This window comes from Leptosomus discolor, chromosome 7 (assembly GCF_034619465.1).
Source record: "Leptosomus discolor isolate bLepDis1 chromosome 7, bLepDis1.hap2, whole genome shotgun sequence".
In the NCBI taxonomy this organism is placed as follows: Eukaryota; Metazoa; Chordata; class Aves; order Leptosomiformes; family Leptosomidae; genus Leptosomus; species Leptosomus discolor.
In genome coordinates this window covers 36,035,502-36,059,747 of record NC_141397.1, presented here as the reverse complement: position 1 = coordinate 36,059,747, position 24,246 = coordinate 36,035,502, and the positions used below count along the sequence as shown (strand labels likewise).

At 44.5% G+C, this 24,246-nt stretch overlaps 2 protein-coding genes across 3 annotated transcripts in view; one reads left to right on the top strand and one right to left on the bottom strand.

Annotated features, from left to right (window-relative positions):
- The first annotated feature begins 3,917 nt into the window (after positions 1–3,917).
- LOC147415102 (acrosin-like) lies at positions 3,918–6,443 on the top strand. Its single transcript, XM_086468546.1, is given in 6 exon segments — positions 3,918–3,948; positions 3,951–3,996; positions 4,325–4,565; positions 4,885–5,101; positions 5,386–5,531; positions 6,024–6,443. Coding segments are annotated over 6 exon segments (1,092 nt in total). The 5' UTR covers positions 3,918–3,926.
- An 11,290-nt stretch (positions 6,444–17,733) lies between these two features.
- LOC104341011 (solute carrier family 12 member 7) overlaps positions 17,734–24,246 on the bottom strand; it is a 69,783-nt gene continuing 63,270 nt past the window's right edge. Inside the window, exons 23-26 of one of the 2 annotated variants that reach the window (XM_086468461.1) lie at positions 22,133–22,311; positions 20,846–20,860; positions 18,438–18,571; positions 17,734–17,946 (exon numbers count right to left, since the gene is read on the bottom strand). In XM_086468461.1, the coding sequence (XP_086324587.1) occupies positions 17,855–17,946; positions 18,438–18,571; positions 20,846–20,860; positions 22,133–22,311 (420 nt within the window). In that variant the 3' untranslated portion in view covers positions 17,734–17,854. The remainder of the gene's footprint in view (positions 17,947–18,437; positions 18,572–20,845; positions 20,861–22,132; positions 22,312–24,246) is intronic. The other variant, XM_086468462.1, reaches the window with a different exon arrangement.

Genomic DNA, 24,246 nt, shown 5'->3' with positions numbered 1-24,246 from the left:
CAATCTGCCAGTAGTCTCCAGGGAAATTTCCCTGCCGAGTGGCCCCTGGAGGCAGTCTTTTCTTATTCATAGGATTATTCTTTAAACAAATGGAACATTTTGCTTTTACCTACTTTACTATCCCAGTCATCCCTACACATACAATTGAATTTTGAAGACTAGAAATTATAGCCTCATTTCCCCAGTGTTTCCTTGTGTCTTTTCCTCACAATCTCAACCATTATTTGCAGTGGTACAATAACCTGTTTTGTAGGAGTTATTAACCATCCTTCCCCATTTGTGGTTGCTTTTAATAACGATGCCAGTTGTTGATCTGCCTCACTATAGTTAGGTTTCACATTTGGGAACTATTGTTAGGTTTCAAATTTGGGAGTTCTCTTTGTTTCACTGGTATCAATGCAAGGATACTTCGTTCAGCCACCTCCTTAGCAGTTTTATCAGCCAATTTATTTCCTATATTTACTGCAGCTTGTCCAAAATGGTGTACTTTACAATGCATGACTGCTACCTTCTCAGGCTTTTGGATAGTTTGCAAAATCTGGAGGATCTCTTCTTTATACTTAATGGGTGATCCTTGGACTGACAGTAGTCCCCTTTCTTTCCAAATAGCCCCATCTGTGTGCACTACCCCAAATGCATATTTTGAATCAGTTCAAACATTTACCTTCTTTCCCTCAGCTATTTTCAGAGCTTGGCTCAATGCCACCAGCTCTGCCTTTTGGGCTGACGTGTTAATGGGCAAGGCTACAGTCTCTTTTACCTGTGTAGCTGTAACCACAGGGTATACGGCCATCCGTTTTCTGCCCGTGCAAAGCTGCTGCCATCTGTAAATAACTCTAAATCATAGTCAATTAATGGTTCATCTTTCAGATCTTGTCTGCTTGAATACACATATTCAAAGGTCTGCAGACAGTTGTGATGTAAGTGTTGAGAGTCTCTTACCTCCAAGTTCAAGAACATCGCTGGGTTGATTACTGTGGTAGTTTTAAGTTCAACATCGTCCTGTTCAAACAATACAACTTGGTACTTAAGCACATGACTCAGGGGTAACCAATGCCCCCCTTTTTGTACCAGAACAGAGACCACCATATGTGGGACGTATACTGTAACTTTTTTTGTCCCATTGATAGTTTTCTGGCTTGTTGAATTAAAAGAACAATCGCAGCTACAGCACGTAAACATCCTGGCCATCCTTTGCTCACGCTATCCAGCTGCTTGGAAAAATATCCAACAGCTGTCCTCCATGTTCCCAGTTTTTGAGTCAGCACTCCCAGAGCAAGGTGCTGCCAATCATGCACAAACAATTCAAAAGGCTTAGACAAATCAGGCAACCCCAATGTGGGTGCTGACATCAAAGCCTTTTTTTAATCTTTAAAGGCTACCTGACATTCAGAGGTCCATAGTAGGTAGGTCTTATTCAACTCCTTCAGAGTTTCATAGAGGGGATTCACCAACAGTCCGTAGTTAGGGAGCCACAATCGGCACCATCTGGCCATACCCAAAAACACCCTCAGCCCTTGTACTGGCTACAGCATTTGGCAGATTGCTTCTTTTCAGCTGGCTCTCGGCCTCTGTTGTCCCTGTGAAATCTCAAACCCAAGATAAATTAGTCTCTTTCCCTACCTGGACTTTGTTCTTTGAAACTCTACATCCTCCTTGTCCCTGAAAATTTAGTAGACTTACAGTCACTTGGAAGCACTCCTCCTGAGTTTCAGGTGCCAGTAAGATGTCATCTACATATTGTGGTATCTTCCCATCAGGATTGTCTTTCTTCCATATTTCTAGTTCCTTCGCCAACTGGTTGCTGAATATTGTTGGACTGCTTTTGAACCCTTGAGGTAGCACCATCCAAGTCAGTTGTGTTTTACGTTGGGTAGTGGGGCTTTCCCACTCAAAGGCGAATATCACCTGACTATTTTTGTCTAGAGGTATGCAGAAAAAAAAGCATCCTCGAGATCGAGTACCGTGTACTGTTTATGCTTTTCTTTTAAAGACATTAACAACATATATGGGTTGGCCACTACTGGGTAAATATCTTGAATGATCTGATTTACAGCTCTTAAATCTTGAACTAACCTATATTCTTTGCCATTCTGCTTCTTTACTGGCGAGACTGGGGTATTATATTCTGACTCATGTTCTACTAACAATCCATAATTTAGAAATTTTGTTATTCATTCCTCTAACTCCTTTCTAGCTTTAAGGTGCTGCCATTCATGCACAAACAATTCAAAAGGCTTAGACAAATCAGGCAACACTAATTCAGGTGCCAATATCAAAGCCATTTTTAAATCTTTATGCATTCACACCCAGGGAGCGTGTGCGTGCACGCACGCACACACACACGCGCACACGTACGGTGCAGACACCACGGGGTGCAGAAGGAAGGTGCAAGGCACACCCAGAGGGGGTGCACACCCACACTCCAAAACACACACCTTGAACACAGAGTGCGTTGGGCAGGGCGAAAAAACACACACACACACAGAGTGCATGCAGAGGCACAACAGCCCGCAGCGGCATCGAAGGCAGAGGGCAGCAGGGGCTCAGCGGGGCTTCCAGGTACAGGGTGCAACATTTGTTCATAGTGATTTGATGGGCAAGTTGGAAATAGCCTTTTATATGCCAAACTACATTTTTTGTAATAAGGTGTCAGTGTGTTAGTTTTTGAGCACCTAGATGCCACTAAAACGTAATGAATGAAAAATTATGGGAAGTGATGTTTGTACACACACAGACACACACACATGATCTCAGACTGCACACCAACATGAACACACACACACTGACTGCACACCAACACACATGCGCACACACAGGCGCACCAGTACACACACACAGTGCTCTGACTGCACACCAATATACACACACACACTGACTGCACAACAACGTGCTTGCACACCCTCGGAGTGCACACTCACACACAGGCTGACAGCACCCCAACACACATGCGCTGCACACCAACATGTATGCATGCGCACACACAGACACTGCATGCCAAGACACACTCACATGAGTGCGCCGAGTACTGCACATGTAGTGCACATGCACGTCACTCAGAGTGGAAGGTGTGCACATGCACACACCAAGTGCACACGCACACAGCCTGCCTGCACATGCACCAAATGCCCCCACAAGCTGCACACACTCTACCCTGTGAACGCATACAGGTGGTGTGCACGCTCACAGGCTCCCCTGTACAACACTGCATGGGTATGGGGTGCATGCACAGCGTGTGTATGTAGACGTTGAATGCACCACGCATAGTGCACACGTGGTGCATGCACATGCAGAGAGCACCACCCAAAGCAATGTGCCAGCATGGGTACTTCCAGACGTGTGCAGACACACACCTGTGTGCAACCCGTGGGTCTGCTGGACTCGTCCCACTTGCACATCACTGCTTGCCGGCCGCGACTGTGACCAGACTGGCTCTTCAACAGCCAAACAGGCGCATACTGCCTGTAGCAGTTACATTCTCTGGTGTACATTTTTTTGGAAGGACCTGGTGGCAAATGGCCGCGAAAAGCACGGTGGCACTGAGCTTTGCAAAGAGGCTGTGATACCAAGCTTGCTTTTTTCCTACTAGCTGTGAGCAGACAGTGCTCAGAGGCAGGCGCCGCTGCCTGCCGCGGGGCCTGCACGCCCTCATCCCGCAAGAAGAGCGTTCAGCAGGGATCTGTCGGGGGTGTCTGATCCCAGCTTCTGCCTATCCTCCTGCTTGGAAACTCCTCATGTTTCTGACACCCCCACCTCCACCCCCCGAGAGGCCACTGTGCCCCACACCCAGAAACAGCAGCTCTGTAACATCAGACCCAGGGCCAGGGGCACCACAGGCAGCATGACTACTGCTGGCACTACATCAGCGGCTGCACTGGAGGCAACAAGATCTCGGTTCTTGCAGCTGACATGTGCTGCTGGCAGCGATGAATTTGCTCCCCCTCCTTGTTCTTTGGCTGTGTGCCGGCCTGTGTACGGCGTGTGGGACAGCTGTGGGTAAGTGCGCCAAGGCTCTGGGAGGGAGCTCTGGCAGCCCTTATGGGGTTCATGACGGGGGGGGGGGGGGGGTGGCGCTTCTCTCCCGTGGCCACAACACAGCTTCCCAAACCCCATGTGGGAGCCTCAGCTACTTTCCAGCACCCAGGCTGCTGGCACAAGTCGTAGATGAGGCTGAAGCAGAAAGAGGGGCAGGCGGACGCATGCCCCACGAGGTTCCCTGGCCCTGTCACCCATGCAGAACCTCAGGGGGAGGGAAGACGGCTGACCTTCAACCTCAACAGCAGCAAAGCCATTGAGCAGCACACTCATGAGTTTCTTCTTACAGAGGGACCTGCGGGCTCCAGCCCATGGCATCTCACTATGGCACGCTGTGTGTTGTGGGTGGCACAGGTGCCCAGCCAGGGGCCTGGCCCTGGATCGTCAGCATCCAGAACCACTCGAAAACGGGCACAGGCTACATGTGCGGAGGGGCCTTCATCAGCCCGCAGTGGGTCCTCACAGCAGCCCACTGCTTCATCGAGGCCAGGTAAGGAGAACTAGGGAAGGGGGCTATCCCTACAGCACCAGTAGACGCCCTGTCCACAGCACCATGAGCTGCTACCATCCCAGTGCCTTGTAGTATGCCTAGTGCCTGGGCAATGGTGAGCCCAGCTGAGATACTGCTCCGGAGAAGGCTGGGCTCATGCCACCGCTTCCTAGCAGCCTCCAGCTCCACGTTCCTTGTGCTCAAGGCATGCTAGGGCAGTGGCACCCTCTGTAGTGCTGCTTTCCTCCCTGCCTTGTGAAGCAGAAGGCAGGGAACCGCTGGGCTGCTGCAGCATGTGGCTCTGCTCCCTCTGACCCCTCTCTCCATCTGCCTTCCAGGCACATCACCATGTGACTCAGCTGGGCCCTGAGGCCCAAGTGCACAATATTAAGCAGCTGATGGTTCATGAATGCTACAGTAACGTCACAGACAGGAACGACATCACCTTGCTGGAACTGGACCAGCCTTTCCAGTGCGGCTACTATGTACAGCTCGCCTGCGTGCCCAATGCCTTGCTGAGAGCGTCAGAGCTGAAGACCTGCTACATCAGTGGCTCGGGTGCCACCACGGCAAGATGTGAGTTCCCAAACAGTACTCATCCTGAGGGCAAGCTCGGCACACTGGGGAGGCAGGCTGGGCTTCCTGGCAGCAGCAGGAGAGAAAGCCAAAGTCAGGCTGCGGGGACATACGCCCATGGAGAGATGTGCCCGAGTCATTAGCTAAAGTGAGACAGAAGGGCAAGCCCGGCACAAGCCTCTGCAGGGGCAAAGGCAAGCCCTAGGGAAGGGCTTCACCCAGACAGGGGAGGAGAACTGGCAACAGAAGGGCTGCTGGCTGTTAATTCCTTTCTGTGCTCACAGCTGGAGGATTGACTGCTGTCCTGCAGGAGGCCCAGGTCTGCCTCATTGATGTCAAGCTCTGCAACAGCAGCCAGTGGTATAGAGGGGCCAACCACATCCACAACGTGTGTGCCAGCTGTCCACAGGGTGGCATCGACATCTGCCAGGTAGGAGCATGCTCCACGCCAGCCCCCAGCAGCACAGGCAGCCCTGTCACCAGCGCCCAAACGTGCCCCGGCACGTGCTGCGCCTGGCAGTCGCCCTCCCGCTGCTGGGTCCCCACCGCTGTCGGGGCTCACCTCCCCTTCCCCGTCTACAGGCCCTTGCCCAGCACTCCCCTTGTCCCAGAGCCCTGGCACTCTGCCCAGAAAGGCCACCCAGTGCTCTTGCCCCAGCCCAGAGGTCCGGATCCCGGTCCTGGAATGCCCCTCTTCCACACATCCAGGATCAGTGGGCAGAGATGAGAGAGCGCCCTACCTTGCAGGCTCACCAGCCCCTCCTGGACAAGGTCCTGCAGGCACCAGCACCTGAGCAGAGCCTTTCTGGGCAGTGGGTACAGCTCTGGCAGGTGCCGGGAGAGGAAAAGAGGCTAGCCACAGTGCTAACAGGGGCCACCCAACAACCCAGTAACGCTCTCTCTCTCCTCTGCTCTGCTGCAGGGTGACAGCAGTGGTCGTCTTGCCTGCAAAGACAACACTGACTACTTCTGGCTCGTGGGGGTGACCAGCTGGGGGAAAGGCTGCATGAGAAACAAGCGGCCTGGAGTCTACACCTCCATGCAGCACTTTTACGACTGGATCCTGGCACAGATGGGACTGCGCCCAGCAGTAAGGGCTGCTCCAACGCCACAGCCAGTCTTTACCTCAACCACTGTGCAGAGGCCAAGGCCAATGCCAACACAATCAGGCAGGTCTACACCCTGTTTGTTTCCACTCCAGAAGCTGGTGGAATTCTTTAAACTGCTGCAGGAGCTCCTGCAGTTCCTATGGGGGAAAAAAGGCTTGAGCAGCAGGAGGAACAGGATCCAGTGCAGGCTGCAGTCTAACATGGCCCTTTCCATCTGGGGCAATGCCTGCTGAACCAAAGGCAGCCTCAGTGCCAGAGGCCTGCTCTGTCCTGCCCACACTCCTCTCAGTGCACACACTTGCTGCATTCGACTTAATTCTTGAAATAAAGTCACCATTTTTCACAGCTAACCATGCTTCAGCCCAATTCAGTCTCCTGTGCAAGGCAAGAACTTCCATGCTCGGCACCTGAGGAAGGATGCTGCGGGCAGACAAGTCAGGCACAAAGGGGAAGCGTCAAACCAAAGGGCTGAAATGGTGCCTGGACAGAGGGGAGGGTGCTTGGAGCCCCCGTGGGATAGAGAAAACAGGCCTGTCGAGGCTAGCAAGAGGACAGGAGAAAATGATGTGCCACGCAGACAGCTTTGGGGACATGCATTAAGGCACACAAGCCAATGCTTAGGGCCTGGCATAATCCTTAGCTCACAGAACAGACTGTGAGAAACTCCTGAGCGTGGCAAGAGAACTAGGTGCCCATAGCAAACCGGGTGAGAAGCTGACGGGAGTTACAGTGCCATGAGGAAGAGCCGGATTTCACGGGCAGCTCAGGGGGATTGATGTGCGAGGTGGCAACTCCTCACAGGCAAGTGACAGAAGAGTTGGGGTCATTCTGCGGAGAGGAATCTGGCAGGGACACCGGTACCCAGGAAACCACATCAGAAGTCCATGGCAACCCAGCTAATGGCACCTGAAACAAAATCAGTTCACAGACGTGACAAATCTGGAAGCAAGGGGGAAAAATAACCTCCTTTTTTTGGGAGGAGACAAGGGCAGAGCAAGGGGGGAGTCAAGGAAGATGAAGCGGATGTATAAGCCTGGACAACAGAGGGAAGGGGAAGATCGAGGAGTCAGTCACACATACACACATAAGCAAAGAAAGTGCTGGTTGCTTTGTTTGACTGAGCCATGTGCCTAGTCACCACAGTGCGTCCTATCTTCTTTTTGAGAGCGCTTACAAATCCTTTGGTGTGCGGTCCTGCTCTGTACCCAGTCGGTAGTGGGTCCAGAGGCCAGGCTGCTAGCAAAGGCAGAAGGGCACAGAGGTCATGAGGACACAGCAGTGGCAAACAGCGAGTGTCTCGGGCCAGCTACTGGTGCGAGCGCTGTGCACATGTGCAATTCACTGGTGAACTTGAAGCTGGACTAGCTCACGAGCAGGAAGAGCCACAGAGCCAGAAAGACCCCAGGTATGGTCTGCAATTGCTGGCTAATTAGCTTGACATTCAGCCACGACTTTTAATTGAACTTAATTCCCATGCTAATATTGAAGGGATCCCTGAACAAGCCGTGCTTGCGAAGCTAGGGAGTGATGTGTGTGCATGTTTCACCTCTGAACATCAGTCCACATCAGCTGGCGAGGAAGACAAGGACAGGGCTGCGCTTTTTGGGTTAAGTGGGTGCTGGCAAAAGTACTGCTCTGTTGAGGTTAATCTGCTTCACCATTCGTGCCAGCAAAGTATGAGGGCATGATCCTGAATGTGATCTGGCTCTTTAGAAGCCAAACTAAGCCTCTTGTACTTGACACAGGAAGTGCAGTCACATCTCTTGGACTGAGACGGGAGAAACCACCTGGGAATGAGCATCCTCCCTATTCAGCTCCAAGTGGCAAACCTGGGAGCAATGGGGAAAAAATAACTGGGGGCAGGTCCCTTGTTTGGGAGGAGACAAGGGCATAGCAAAGGGAGAGTCATGGAAGATGAGTGGGACGTATAAGCATCGAGGATGAAGGAGGTACTTAAAAACCAGACCTTTCTGAGGAGTGGTTTCTGTTCATTGGTCTTGTTCAAAAATTTTTTGTCAATAAACTACCGAAAGCATAAATGAATTTCAGTAACAGGGAGCACTGTGTCCTTGGAGCGCACCTGTTCCTGCTCTCACCAGAGTGCTAGAGCAGAACATTCTCCTACTAGAGTTCATGTTAGAAAAAGAAGAAGAGGTGGTGGTTGTTGTTATTATTATCATCATCGTCTCTTTTCATACCAAGCCTGAGGATGGATTAAGGAAAGTGATGGGAAATAATCACCTTTTTTTCCAGTGGAAATAAGGACAACATGTGAAAATCATGGGAAATCAAACCAAACCAAACCAAACCAACAAGCATTTGTAATCTGAATTAGGAAAAAAAGGCTTTTATTGAAAAAATATGTAAAAGAAAAATAAGTATCATGTATCAACAAATCTGTCTAAATTAAATGCTGTGTACAAAACAGAAGTTACCAACAAGTAAAATGTTACACGTGCTTGGTTCCCTTCCCCTTAGTTTTACTAGTTTTGCTTCTGCCTCAAAATTTCCAAGTGATTACTGCTCCCAATTTCAAAGTTAAACAAGTATTTTCTGTAAACGTTTGGTTTATAAATACAGGAAGAAACATGTATTTGGGGATCCTGATATTCAGGCAGATGTGCCAATAAGGAATCAGCTGCCAGTGGGAAAAAACCAAACACGAGAGAAAAATGCAGGGGATTCATTGTAAATAAAGCAAACGCTACAGATCTATTTAAATGTATTTATTTGTATGCATTATTCAAAAGTCCTTCTGACTAGTTTAATAATTTAGAATCAGTAGTATTCCTAAAAACTTTACCAAATATTTACAGTGAATAAAAAATTAATCAATTAACAAGTTGGTCATGCTCTACAGGACCTTTCCTGCAGTGCTGCCATTGCGTTGTCTCTACACATCTCTGCTGTTTTGTCATTTTGACAAAATTTCAGCGAAGACATTCTAGCGTTGGTGTTTATAAACCACCTCATTAATGGGCTGGGATTGAATCTCTCCAGCCATCCACGTCATCAGATATGATAACAGTAACAACTCAGACATGGAAGATCCTTGCTAAACCATTGGCATTTTTATTCCCGCCCCCCCCCCGAAGCGCTGAAGTCCTAACTCACCAATTCTTCTGACTTTCTGGTCACTGATCAGTGGGAATTCGCGAACCAACATCAGAGATAAGAACATTATTCAATTATTCAACTGCTGGTGGAAAAGGATAACTTCCACCAAAAGTGGATCAGATTTAGGGGAAAAAAAAAAAAAAAGGGAGAACAGCTCTATGGGGTGATTTCAGGAGAACAGAGCAAGCAGTCCAGGCTCTGGGGCTCCTTTCCAAGCGGGTCGGTGGGAGCCCTGGCTGGTGGCAGCTGCTGCACTCTCCCCTCTTCTGCAGCCCACGCCCTCCCGGCCCTGGCGTTTGCTCCCCCAGCAGCTCCCGGAGCCTCGGCCCTGGCCTCCCGCTCTTCCCCAGGCTTCTCTGGCTGCCCAGAACTGCAGCCTGCAGCGGGACTTGGCTCCCACGCCCGTTCCCGGCTTGCTGTCCCAGGCAAGGCCGGCACCATGCCTGGGCTTCAGCTGTGGATTCCGCTGCCCTTTCCGAGGTGGGGCGAGACATGAGTCCTCCGGCCAAAGTCGGGGAAGCCACGCTTGGCATTGCTCCTCAGGGCTGGCTTTTGGATGTCCGGGGCTCCCCCGGGACCGCTGCGGGCAGGCTTGGGGCTGCCACTGCTGCCCACTCTGCCCTCCCCGGGCATTGGCAGGGCAGATGGACACCGGCCAGCAGGGCTGCCCGGTTGTGGTCCAACACTGAAAGGATTAGATCCGTATGTAATATGTAATGTAGATAGTCTTGCTTGTTAGGTTGTTAGGTCAGTGCTGGGTCAGCCTGCACTTTGTAATGCCATAGCAAAATCATTCTGCGTACATCAACAAAGCCTGTTGCAATCTTCCCCAGTAGCTGCCAGGGTGTTCCTCTGGCCTCTGTCTACATTCCTGTACTTTAGTTCAATTTACTCTTATCTCCTCACAAGCTCTAACCACATTTATGAGATCTCCAACCACTGTTCGGCAATTATCTCTTATCTGTTTGATTATTACAATCCAACCAGGACCAACCTGAGGCCAGGCAGTCCCATTTCCCCCTGCCTGTAGGGTTAATACCACACTCTTTTCAATGATCTTATATTGCTCGTTTGGATGGAACAACTCCCTCAATAACAGGTTAACATCAGCCCAGGATAGATTATATGCTGAACAAATAATGGAATATAATGATGCATGTTGACCTGCATCTTCCCTTAACCTAGGGGTTTGATTTCCCCACCACTGGCTGCATTGTCAGACGATCAGGGATAACAGTAGAAACCACAGGGTAAAGCCCAGCAGAAGCAGTGGGGACAGGAGAGGCAACTTGGGGGGAATCAACAAGTGATGCGGAGGGAGAAGTACAGGGTGGTGTAGAGACCGGCTCTGCAGGCACCTCGGTTAAATTACTCACAATTGCTGCAGCTAAAGTTCTTCCTTGAGGTTTTTATACTCCTTTTCAACCATCCTCTTTATGGTGGTCATATACTCAATTATCCCACATACATACCATACAATAATCCATTTGCTAAGGTTTTTCATTTTCCAACATTTTCCAGAGCATAGCCACCTTTTTAAATTTGAAGGATCCTTTGCGGGGCCATACCTCCACTCCTCTAAGTGCTGGTCAATCTTTCCAACACAATGCTATTGCTCATTTTTTCGATAGACTTGCAGTGCCACCTATTTTCCTCCAGTTTTCTAGCACCTCAGCTGACGGTATCCCCTTCTCTATGCTGGTTATTTTTTTTATGCCAAATTCATGCACCTTACACTGATCAGGCTGTGCACACCTCTCCTAGCGCACCTCCAAGATGGCACTTGAACCCACTCAGACCCAGAATACCTAGAAATTTGTAGTGGAACTTTAACACTCATTGGTCAGTGCCTGCTGTGCCCAAAGCTCCTAGGTAAACTCACCCGGTGCCAGCAGTTGGACGTTTGGAAAAGAGAGGGTCCAGCGGTGGTTGCCTATAGTCCCACATGGGTCGCTGAACTGTTGTGGAAATTGCATGTGCCAGCCACAATAGCAGGGTTCGACTCCAGGTTTCTGCTGAATCAATAAGCTGAAGAGACATTCTTCTACAAAGTCCATTTTATTAATAGTACTACAGCTCAAGCTGGGTGCCTCTGGAGAGAGACCTCAAAAAAAAAAGAAATCCCTGGGCAAATATATCCTTACAGTCTGAATTCCCCACCCCCCATGTGACAGTTCAGACCAATAGTAATATTATGGTCTGAGGTCTTCACATTCTTTATTGGGTCCCTTCATCGTCTCAAGGCGGGCCATTTCCTTTCTTATTGCTAAGGTTGCAGCTTCTGTGGATGAATGTAGCTTCCATATCTTCTGGCTTGAACTGTCTCCGGGGCCTTCTTTTGCCTGACTTGGTAAAAGTTCAACAGGCAAGGTAAAAGTTCAACATACCAAGGTAAAAGTCCACACCTTACAGCCTAAGGCTTCAGCAAATTTAGCTGCTAGTGCTAAGCAAAGCAAACCAAGTTTCACTTCAATCTGATTTTAAGTAATCGCATAATTAAATCTAAAGTTCTACAGTAAACTATTTTAATACCCAACAATGGATAAATGCTCTGGCAAAGGAATAAATAATATGGTCTCTGATATAGAAGGGATGGAGATAAGAGCAACCCAAGGACTAAAGAGCTATGAGCTGTGGAAGGTAAAGAGTTTAGGGCCAACTGCAGAATTGCCCTTGCTTTGTCAGCTCTACTGCCACGGCGTCTGGAGCAGGGAAACTGTAATTAAAAACAAAAAAGCATCATACTGGAATAAAGTAATGTGATCAACTGGGGCCAGCAGCTAATGGAATCAAAGCAGGCAGGGAAATGAGGGACCAAAACAATCAAAGACTAAAGAGCGGAGTAGCTTCTGTCTAGAAGCATTTCCCCAAAACTGAACTGAGAGAAGGTGGCCCCAAACCCTAACTAAGTGACGCACAAGTACCTGTGCCTACAACATTAAGCTTCTCCTTTCCATACTTATATTTGCTGACAATTTTGTGGAATAAGTTCTTTTTCTGAGACTAGAATGAACCTACAGACAATATAATTTTAATTAGTAGTTATAAAAATGGTACAACTGTTGCAGTATGTACTATATAACCTCCCCTTCCACTAATACAGGGCACGATTTCATGGGGAAAGTAGTGACTATTGTAGGCTCTGCGCTTCAGGGAATCTACTTGGATAAATGTACAGAAACGCAGAAAGCTGAAGAGGTATGTAAAGGACAGCTTACAAACCTCTGTAACTTCCATCAGTAGTTACGTGTTGAACCTGCATAACTCATACCTTGAGTTAGAATAGGCTGTTGTAAAGTACTGAATAAAACGTCAGTTTTCACTATTGGCACAATCAGCGATTCCGTGTAAAGAATAGGTTGGTGCGCGTATCAACATGTTTTATAAAATTTCCCGATAGGATGAGACAATGCTGATACTTCTGAGTATTTTGATTTTCTTTAATACCGAGAGCCCTGGGCTCACAGTCAAATGACATTCTGGAGGAGGCCAAGGGATAGATTTGTAAGAAATTACCTTATAAAGAAAACAGAGTTATTTAACTAACAGCTTAACATTTAATAACTGTTAAGATGCATTTGCCATAATTTCATCCTCTGGATGTATACACGGTATTACTTTCTACATTCTCCTAGGAATACATAGCAGAGCTGGGATTAGGAGCAATCTTTGCCAGAATCCTACTCTGTTGCTGAACTGTAAGCAGTATCCTTCTTGAGATCCTTTACTCTCTTTCTCTTTTTTTCCTTTCCTCTTTATCCTGTATCTCCAGAGAAGGTAGGAAGAGGCAGGAAAGAGTAGCAGGTTGTCATGTAACTCAAGATGACATCTAACTGTGCTTACAAACACAAGTGAATTTAATTTGAATGTTTCTCTTCCCCCGCCCCCAGCAACTTGTCAGTACTTGACTGTGCTACCTGATTGGAAATACATAGACATTTTTGTGGGAAGCCCTTGAAAATACCTGACCTTAATTTTAAATTGTCACCTGAAGGGAAAAGGGAAGTTAATCGACTGAGCTTCTGAAGATCCATTGTTCATACAGCTTGGACTTCCCATGCAAAGCAAGTTTCCCTTTTTGTTTGGTCTTACTGTGGATGACTTTGTTTAATACAGCATTGGGGCGACCCGGCATAGATCACTGTATTTGCTTACCTGCGCAAACTCTCCTACTCCTAGCTTTACAGAGTGGGGAAACAGTTTTAGGAAACACTGTGTTTCATGTAGTTCACGGAGTACTGATGAAAAAGTCTATTTGCCTTTAGAGAACTGCTATCAAGTCTGCTCCCAGAGTAAGCTTTGATTGCCATTGTATCTTCCAAAAATGGTTAATATTTTCAGTCTTGTGGAAGAGAGCATCAGTCGAAATGTCTACTGTTCTGTTCCAAGTTGTCTTCAAAGCTGTGTTGGAACGCCTGTGGCTTATTCAAACCTGGTATCTCTAGAATAGATGAGCGTTTGAGATGTTGAAATGGACTTAGCAAAGCCAACTGCCCTTTTTCTCCCGGCTTTCTTTTTTCTTCGTCTTGGTGTTCAGACTTGTCCCTGGTGGTTTTTAAAATAATAAAGTATGAAGCCAGATGGCCCCACTGATATCAACGGAAAAGGCTCCAAGGGAGCAATTAGCTTGAAAAGGTGGTGGGAGAAGTCTAGCAATGATGTATTGTGAAAGTAATTGTTATGAAGCTGCTGTTATCAACGTGTGCGAGTAGAAAAACAACACCAAGAAAAACAATCAGGCCTCTGAAATAAAACAAAGAAAACGGAAACTGCTTACCCAGGAGGATTTGAAATGTTGCCTATAGTTGGCTGAACTTGAAGTCAACTATAATTTTGAGAGATGGAACAGGAATGCCTTTAAGGGAGACCCAAACCCTGGCTTCTCTAGAAAGTCTGACCTGGTGTTAGGATTGGGGAGGCTGTTGCTATTAAGATGGAAATGAAGATGAATTGTAAAAGTCTGAGTGTTTGGAGAGCTCACTGGTTTTGGAAAATATCAACTAGAACATGTTTCTAGAAGATCTGCAGGAAATCAGGATTTCTCCTGTCTTTAGGAGACAAATTTAGTTAAACACATAATGTACTCCTTATTTCTACAACGTCTTTCAAAGGCAACCTATTGGAATCACTGTCTGAATAACGACAACATAAACTGACTTGATTAAATCTCCCACACCCCTTTAATGTCAACATGGCTCCCCTTCATTTAAACATTGACCAACATCCGGACACACAACCAAGTAAGTTAATATTAGCATTCAAAATGGTATCAAGGTTGAACACAAACATCGGCTTTGGCATTTACAATGTTTTGATGGCACAACTTTAAAAGTAACATCATTATCAGTATCTCATGTGGGAGATCAGCGTAGTTGCAGAAGGAAGAACTGGCACATCAAAATTTGGAATTTCAGAAGCACCAAAATTCCTGTCAAGGACCACCAGGAACAGATTTGATCACAGAATGCTTGGCACTGGCTCAGTGTGGCTTCACATCAGAAATACTGTTTAGCAGAGAAAAAAAAGTCTTCTGAGAATTTGGCAGCAAACCTAACAAGTCTGCCTGTGCAAACAATATCTGCCAGGGCATTTCTCTTTGAATACATGCTTTTTTCCTTTTTAGTGAAAGACAGGATAAATCTCTATTTCCTACAGCTCTTCTAGAAATACAGGTAGCAAACCAAATAAGAACAAACTCTTAGGCTAACACATTATTTTCCTTTGTGGGGGTTCTGTCTTTGTGGGATCCATCACCTTTGCCTTCCTTCCCTCTTATTTCCATCCATGAATTCTCACTGAACTTTGTTATCTCTGGCCTCCTTTCAAAATTTAGGTGAAATAAGCCAAGCTGAATTCAAGAGTTACAAAAGAACGTGGCAATTAAAACCTGCCCTGACAGATAGCACACTCATTTAAGTTTCTTTTACTTTGTTGTCCAAAAATTAAGCAACCCTTACATCCTAGAATCAGCCAACTTATCTCCTAAAGGCTCTAGTCTTCAAGGCATTTCATCACTAAATTTTTGCAACAGAATTACTGTTAATTAGACAAACATATGTATTTTTAAAATTTGGTAAAAAAGAAAAAATGAAAAATTTTCCCAATCTTAGTTTGAAATGTTTGAACTCTTAAGCTCTTCTTTGGTTGGTGCACAAGTGATACTACCAGTGGAAAAGTGGACAGTATCAAAAGTGTTTACAGAGCTTGGGGCAGTAGTCAAGTGCATGGGGAGGGCCCAGCTGGTATTCTCCTCAATCCTGCTGGTCATGGAAAGGCAACTGGAAAGCAACTAAAAGCAAGCAGAGATCTGACGTGCACTCTGGAGGTCTCCAAAATGCACCAAACAGCATGTGCAGGCACCCAGGTTTCAGTGACAGACCTTTGGAGGTCCACTGGCTACACATAAAGCACTGGAAGTGCCCCAGACAAAGCAGGTAGGACACAGAGGCTTCATTGCCCAAACCTATCGCTTGACCCGTAATGGTGTACCAGTAAGTTCTGCTATGCATCATGCATAACCTAACAACGTTTTTTGGTGTGCTCCAGGCATATCTGGGAGCTGTCTCAGGTGCATCAGGAGCCTATCAGGGTCTTTCTGTGCTCCCCACTGCTCTGAGTGCTTCTGAGGTGAACCAGGGCTTTTGCGTGATGTTTTGTGCACACCAGACTCTCCAAGTGCCCTCTGGTATGCCCACAGGAGCCTCTGTCAGTCTTGCCTTGTACCTAAGGGCCCTTGGAGAGCCTTTAGTGGGTCCCAGGTGCCTTTGAGTGCCTATCTCCAAAGAGAATCTTTACCATTACTCTTGCCCTAAGCCACCCACAGTCGTCTATGAAAGCCTGCTGACAGCCCTGCACCACAGCCCTCTGAGTACCTTTTAATGTGGCCCAGGAGAAGCCAAGAGCCATTTGGAGTGCATAGGGGGCATCCGATTACATTCCTCTTCTCCCCAGGGGTCTGAGAACACCTTTTCATGCACTTCTTGACACGCTGTGCAAATCTAGCACCTTCAGATGCCTTCTGGTCTGTCCACAAGGCCTCCATGTCTTTTGTGGCACCTACAGGCCCCTGGAGTGCCTTTGGTGGGCCCCAGGGTACCTCTGAGTGCCTATATATAAGCCGAAGCCTAACCCTACACCCACACCCAGTAGTCTATGGGTGCCTTCTAGTACGCAGCGTGACATTCCAGGAAGAGCCTTTCAGTATGCCCCAGCATACCGAAATGTGTTCCCCCTGTTGCATCATTGAACTACAGGGAATAGTAACAGCTGCTTTCAGCTTTCGCTGTTTCTACCTTTGTTTTGCCTTGCCTAAAAGCACCGGTCCTGAGCCTAGTCAGGTATTTGGGCCTTGCATCACTACTGTCCCCATCTGAGCAAGAGATGTTGATTGTGTTATGTCTAAATAAAGTCCTTCTTTTCAGAGTAGAACAGTCTTCTGATACCCAAACACACACTTCAGGTCTTAGACAACATTTACAAAACTAAACAGAGTGTCTGAAAAAGAGCAGAAATCTGACAGAAGGCTTCTGCTGAGCATCTGAACTAAAATTTTTTCAACCACTTCAAATGAAAAACACTTAAGAGCTCATTCCATTCAGAAAAGCAGATTTTATTTTAAACAGCAGCACATACATACAACAGTTTCAAAATATACATATTTGAAAACAAAAGACTGCACTCTGTTAACCAACTTGCTGTGGGTTATCAATTGTTACAGTTACATTTGCAACTAGGCAGAGTAACTGCATCAGAGCCTTTCTATGAGCAGGATACTCTTAGGTCTCACTGGTGTAATTGTGCAATACACTGGAACTGCTGGTAGCTCATGAAAAAAACCAATGAAAACCCACAACTTGTCAATTTACTGTCATCTGGAGGCTTCAGCTACCTGACTAAATATTTTCAATCAGGAAATGTTATTTAAAACAAATGTGGCAAATCATGAACTTCAGGGAAACACTTTATGCACAGAATATACAAACTTGAGTGGTTGTACACATTTCTGAAGCTTCCTGAACCAGGACTAATCCCAACAGAAGCAACATAGCAGCACTTTGGTAAGGGAGGATGCCAACTTTTCCTAAAACCTTTTGCTTTTGTTGATTTTTATCTTTGTTCTGCATTTAAATAAAAGTTGCTTACATTTCTGTATGCTTTAAAATACCATTGCATTACCATTTCTTCTCTTGTGTTTCACCACAGTTTAACAAGTGTCAGAATATGCTACATATAAATATCCTAACCCAGCCACCATTTATTAAGTCACTACAGAAATATTTTCTACATAAATCTATCTTTTTAAAATATAATTTAAATATAAATTTTTAATAGCAAAACCAGAACACATCATCAGAAGATTCAGCTTACACATGATTTTCAATGTGCTAGCACTCTTAATGAAGCTGCTCCAATTATGGCAAATAACATTGTTTTCTTTTGGGTTGTGTTTGGTTGGAGGGGGCGGGGTGGGGTGTGTGCAGGGCACAAGGGGCAGCAGGGAGGGGTTTGAACAAAATGTGCAAACAGGTTAAGAATAAATTGTGATCACTTCACGTCCACTGCCCCGGACCAGTAGGACTCTATCCAGACCTTCTGTCAGAACTTCCAAAAACTCCATGTCTGAAATATCATTAAGTCAAGGAATTTAGTCAGGAAAGAAACAAAATAGCTACTAGTCTCTCTTAAAAAAAAAACAACCCTCACATATAATGCAAAAATCAATGTTCAACAATTTCATCAAGGGGTTTTCCTGTGTCACCCTTTACTGTCCCATTATGCCATCCACTTGCTTGCTCGCTCTAGTGGAAGCGAAGCATAATTTGGGGGAATTTCTAGTTCTGCCCTACTCACCTAGAGAAAAGAAAAATAGAGATTTTAACATTAAGTCCAAAATCAAGGAATGCTTTACATCAATTCAATAACACACACCCCCCTCCTTCACCCCCATTAACATTGCTTAAAACTCTGTGGAATGAAAAGTCGTTTCTTTAAAGGCAAACTCAGCGCTTACCATGGTTACTAATGGTCACCCCAACAAGCAGACAATGGCACAATCACAACAATTGAACTCCTAGTTTCAAGAAATATGGAATCAATATAGCAGAGGATACAGTTTTCATCCCCTTTTCTGTTTTTAGGAGGTCCAGGCATATTCAGGAGAACTAGCTGAGCATGCTGTGATTTATTAAGCACTACTCCATTGAGCTTCACAGCGGTGTGCATTCTTCTCACATTTGACTGATTCCTAGCATGCAAATAAACATTTTTTAAGTATTGTCACGTCACGATATTTACGTATTTGAATTCTGCGTTATGGATTTGAATTTACAAATTTAATCTATACGCACATAAAACAAGCTGTTTTCATGGGCACTAGTATTTGTACACATTCAAAATAAAGTTGTGAAAATGCAACACACAGGTTTAAAAGACCTTTTTTCCTTTGAAAAGAACGTTTAACTCTGAAATTCAAGCAATTCTACGCAAATTGCCAAAATGCACAAATCTTCCAATTGTCAGCTATCTTTTACAAAGATGAAGCAAAAACTTAAATTCAACAGAAATTAAGTTTAGTCAAAACCACTGAGAATCCAGTTTATCGAATTATATAAAGAAGTAACTGGATCTGTACAAGAAATTCCAAACAAAGAAATTACAGGAATGCAAAGATTACAGTATTTCTGTGGCACAGTACAAGATTTTCCTCATGCTCCCTTGCAAACATTACAAGATTACTATAACCTTGGTGAAGAAAATTCAGAAACAGCATAGAATTTATGAAAAAATTATTAGTTTCTCATGTCATAAAAGTAAGGCAGTGAGCAATGAACCGAAATTGAGCCTCTCCCTTACATTATCAATATTAACTAATGCTCTGCTTGTTGCACCCACAAATGGAATTGTCATAAATTTGTGCGCAAGAGGAAGAAACTGCCATGACTTCAGAGGCGTCTTTTCACCTCCATTAACGGCAATCAAAATTACAGCACAAACCGAAGCCCTGTTTCAGCTCAAGTAACAGTAGAAACTAATGAGGTCTTTTTCCCCAAAAGAAAAGCGTTTAGGAGGCCAAAATTTACAAAAGGAAATGCATAACTTTGTTCTGTTACCAGAGGCCGTTTCAGGGGACTACAACACTTAATCCTAGAACCTTCCAGCAACATGAGGCCACTCTCAGATTATATAAATAAGCATGGAGCTGAGAACAGCAGCCAGATACAGGTTCATTCAAATGCAGGGGACCAAGGAAGATGGAGAATGCTGGGAGCACACATACTACTAAGTCCTGTTTTTTTACTATGAAGGGAAAAGCCATTAACAGGACACTATCAGAAGCAGCACATCTCATGTTCTATTTTCAGCCTTGACTTTGCAGGCGCAATTAGGAGGGGAAAAAAAAAAAAAAAAAAGCATTTGGCATGAAGTTTAGTGGCCAGTGGAGACCAGCCCCGATTGCTATCAATTCTCTCTTCCCCTCCCCCTCCTTCTTATTCCCATTTCACCCACAAGACACTGACATTCCAAGCAGAGTTTATCAGTCCCTCCTGGGGGATTTTCTGTCACAGCAGCCATCTGTCCCAAGAACCAACTGCACAAAAGCCACATATGGAACAAAATAATACAGTTTTTCAGAAGCAGAACAGCAGCTTGAGAAGACCAAAGAACAACTACAAAGACAGACAAGAGTGTATAGCTGAAAAGCTGTATAAATATTGAAGTAGAAACATTGTTAAACTAAAGATAAAATGCAGGGGAAATAAGGAGGGTGTAAATTTGTGATGGAGAGGGCAAGAATGCAGCACTGAAACAAAGGCTCAAACTGACTAAAGGTACACTGGGCATGAAGTGAACAGAGGCTGACTGACTTCATCTAGCCTTCAAGCACTGGCAGAACTGAAATCATACATGGCACACAAAAGTAAACTTTCTAAGTTTTCATAAGGAGCTCAATTTGTTAAACAGACCAAACAAAGATAGCACTGGGCTCTGAAAAAAGCAGAGCAGTCACAAGTCCGTTCCACCCAAGAACAAAGAGATTTAATGTTCCATTTTTGTATGCTGTCATGCCCAACGTATATCTGAACTTATGTTATTTCTACACATGCATGGGTTGGTAGGAGGGAGGCAAGAACGGGCATTTGATGAAATGTGAACAAATTCATCCTTATTGTCCAAGTAGTTATGCCACAATTTTTCCAGAACAAAACCATATTCCCTTTTTAATGTAGTTAATTAGAAAACTAAATATTACACTGGTACAAAGGAGTACTGTCAAGTTTTATGTTCTTACAGAAACTAAAATACACACTCTGTGACTTACCTTGAATGGAAAGTTGATAATATTTAGCAGAAAACAGTAACAAGTCAAAGAGTGTTTTTCAGCGATAAATCACACTACATAAAACAAAGTACAAAAGAACACACACGCTGCAAATCATGACTCAGGAAGCACGCATGCGATGTACAAGACCAAGAACCACAGCCTACATTGCTTAAGTGAAACGAAATTTAGACTTACAGATTTCCCCATTCTCTACATGGAAGGGAAGCAAATGCACAGGAAAAAAAAGTATTTATGCCATCAGGTACATTTTTAATTCAACAATATTAATATATTGTACAGGCACACCAAGTTTGAACTGTAATTTCAAAATTTAAAACCATATATAGTAGTTTTAAAATAATAATAGTCTACATCTTGCACAATTCTGAAGTAGTAATAGGAAATATTTCCAAGGTATTAACAAAAAACTCCCCTAAGAATTAGAGCATAATGCAGCCCAGAGCAAAAACGGTGCTTTAGAGCATGAGCAAGACCATGACCAGACTTTACAGAAAGCAAACTATTTTTAAGGAGCTCAGAGCAACCCACCAAACAACTCAGAATTTTAAGGTGCTGATTTTAAGTGTACCTAACTCTGCTGTCTACAAGATAAAAGATATGTTTCCTTTAGGCATTAAAATTCACTTGACATCCACAGGTTTGCTCTGGGCATGTGCAGAAACTAGTCTAGGCCATGCTTATAACTGCATTCTTCCAGAACACAGAAGAGATGCGTGCACATGCTTGAACCACAGCATGAGGAAGCAAACAAGCTGATGTCTTTCTGTCATTGGTTTTGTGTCTACTACATCAGGCTTGACACAGGCAGCAGCTCTATCTATTAAGGGACTTCTATTTAAGAAACAGACATTAAGAAATATTTCAACAGGAAATACTTAATATAACAAGACATACATATAATCACAAATTTTATATTGCTTTGATTTACAGGTTGAGGGCTCAATGTCCATTTAAAAAAAAAAAAATCCCAAACCAAAAAACCCTCCACCCCAAAACCAAAACATAAGATGAGTGCCTTGAAAGAGTCTATCTGCTTCTTTGGTACTCTCCCCACCCTCAATAAAACACCATAAATGAGACAGGAAAATGATATGCAGTAATTTGTTAGCCACAGAAAGACAGAAAAACAGAAGTTATCATTAAGCATGTTAACATATATGCTTTCTGGTACCATCCAGCAATGTTGTTTACAGCCTGAAAGTCTGCCATATTTAAACTTCATTCACAACATTCTTGTGAATAACTTTAGTTGTTGTTGTTGCACCCAAGTCCATGCTAATTTCACAAAGATGGCATTTCAGTGCAGCACACGGACAGATCGCATCTGTATTCAACTTTAAATAAACCAGAATCTCTTAAAAACCAAAACACAGAATGACAACAAAAAACCCCAACCAAACCCCACATGCTAAAAACACAGACAATCAAATATAAAACTCCAAACACCATGTGTATACTTACGGCTTCATGTTGAAAATATCTTTAAAGCCAGACACATTTGAATCTTTGTTTTTATGTTTTTCAGCCACAAACTTTTCTTTAGTCCAGGTCATGTGCACTTTTTCTGGTGCAGCAGCCACACTTGCTTTGACTGCTGGAGCTGAGCGCAAGGCAGTGTTTCTGTCATGGATCAGCTGAGCCTGGCCACAAAACAAACAATCACCCCAAGATTCAGCCAAAAAGAGCACTTGTAGATTACACATTATTAAAATTTTGAAAAGGGATTTCACAGCAGTGGAACAAAAGAGTATACAGAAAAATGCACCTTACTTGGTGAACAAGTCCCACAGTGTTTTGACTTCAGCATGAAATGAAACTGCTGGTAAAAATGTAGTTGTTTGTATTTGCAGCATTACATCTGGGCTGGGAAGTTATTTTTGCAGTGAACAGGTTGAATCCAGCCTGAGGCTACTATATGAACCCCAGGGGGTTTTTGCCAGTGAGAAACTTGGAAAGCCAGAGCTCTCATTGCTCATCAGTGACACTGCCATTTCCTCAGATATAGTCCTAAACCTTGTGCATGTCACATGCCTTTAGCTGAACACCAGTGTGACTCTCATGAGCCCAGCAGCACAACATTCGACTGGCTGAACTGAAGGCTAGCTGCGTTCTGTTAAGATTATTTGTGCACGCAAGTGCATTTTACACTGCAGAAGCCAATCCACCTGATCATGAAGGGGCCTTCTCCTCCCTTAAAATAGGAGAAACTCAAATCACAACTTCCAGAACACAGTATTATTGTTCACGCATGCATATGCACTTCTGTGTTGCCCATTTCTCATTCCCCTTGCTTCTCTTGAGGAAAGAAGGAAGAAACATTTAAACACGTTATCCACTTACTTGCTTTCGCTCATAATAGTTTGTCCATAGGCTTCTGTATTTCCACCAAAAGCAACACAAATACAATTTTAAGAGTCTAAGGTACTGTAAGTGAATTGGTATGGGGGGAGGATTGTTTTTGCATTTCAGGTGGGTTGTTGGGGTTTTTTTTTGGTGTGTGGAGACTTTTTGGTTGGTTTGTTTGGTTTTTTGGGGGTGGGAGTCTTTTCGGGGTTTGTTTGTTTGTTTCCTTGTGGTTTTGTTGTGGTTTTTTTTTTTTTTTTTTCTTTAAGATCTTTAGCATTATGAAGTCTCTTTAGAGACTTGTTAAATCATGAGTTGATTTGGAGACCTCAATTATTCGTGTTAGTGATAGTCATGTCCCTCCAGAAGAATCAATTTAATTCTGGTCACACTCAAAAGCATGAATAAATTCAAAGCAGACGAGAAAACCACTTTCTATCTCTGAGCAGCAATTCCTCTAGTGGTTCACAAACTGTAATTGTAGCTGTTTTTAAGTGCGCAAGAGCGTCTGCAGTTTTCCTAAATTATTTCCCTAGTCCCTATCCTTGAGGATTCCCAAATCCTAGACTTTAATTCTGACGTTCACATAAATATCTATTAATGTGATAGTCTTCATATCTCCCCAGAAGATTAAATCACGAGTCAAGACTACGAATCAGAAGTTCCTGTGATCATAGTTGTATCACAAGAATGCAAAAAGCTAAATACATGCAGACACTATACGTGCAGTACCCAATAAACTAACATTTCAAACTAACAGCTGTAGGATGCTTTCAGTACAACTATGCTTCAATGGAAGAGGGTTCACCATTTTTAGAAAGACAGTGAGGCCAAGAGAAACTCTAGACCTATAGCATATATTTCTAAAAATGCAAAGACACCAAAACCACATTTTTGTTAGTGCTATTTTGATACCAAATTAACTACATGGAATACAACACGTTCTTCTCATACTTCAAGAAGAAAGGGAAACACGAAGGTATACAGCATTTCTACAAACTAGGCTACATGTATGTGGACATGAGCAACACTTCAAGTGCACACTAAACCCATTGATTACATGCAAACAGTAGTAATGATGTTTACGGGTTAATAATGGCTTGTCAACAAGCATAGAAATCTCCTTTAAAAGCCCTAGTGTATCTATATAGTCTCCAAGAAGCTTAAGTACTTCAATATAGGAACTATAAAGGAAGCAAACGCTTTATGAAAGCATCGAAGATGCTTATTAA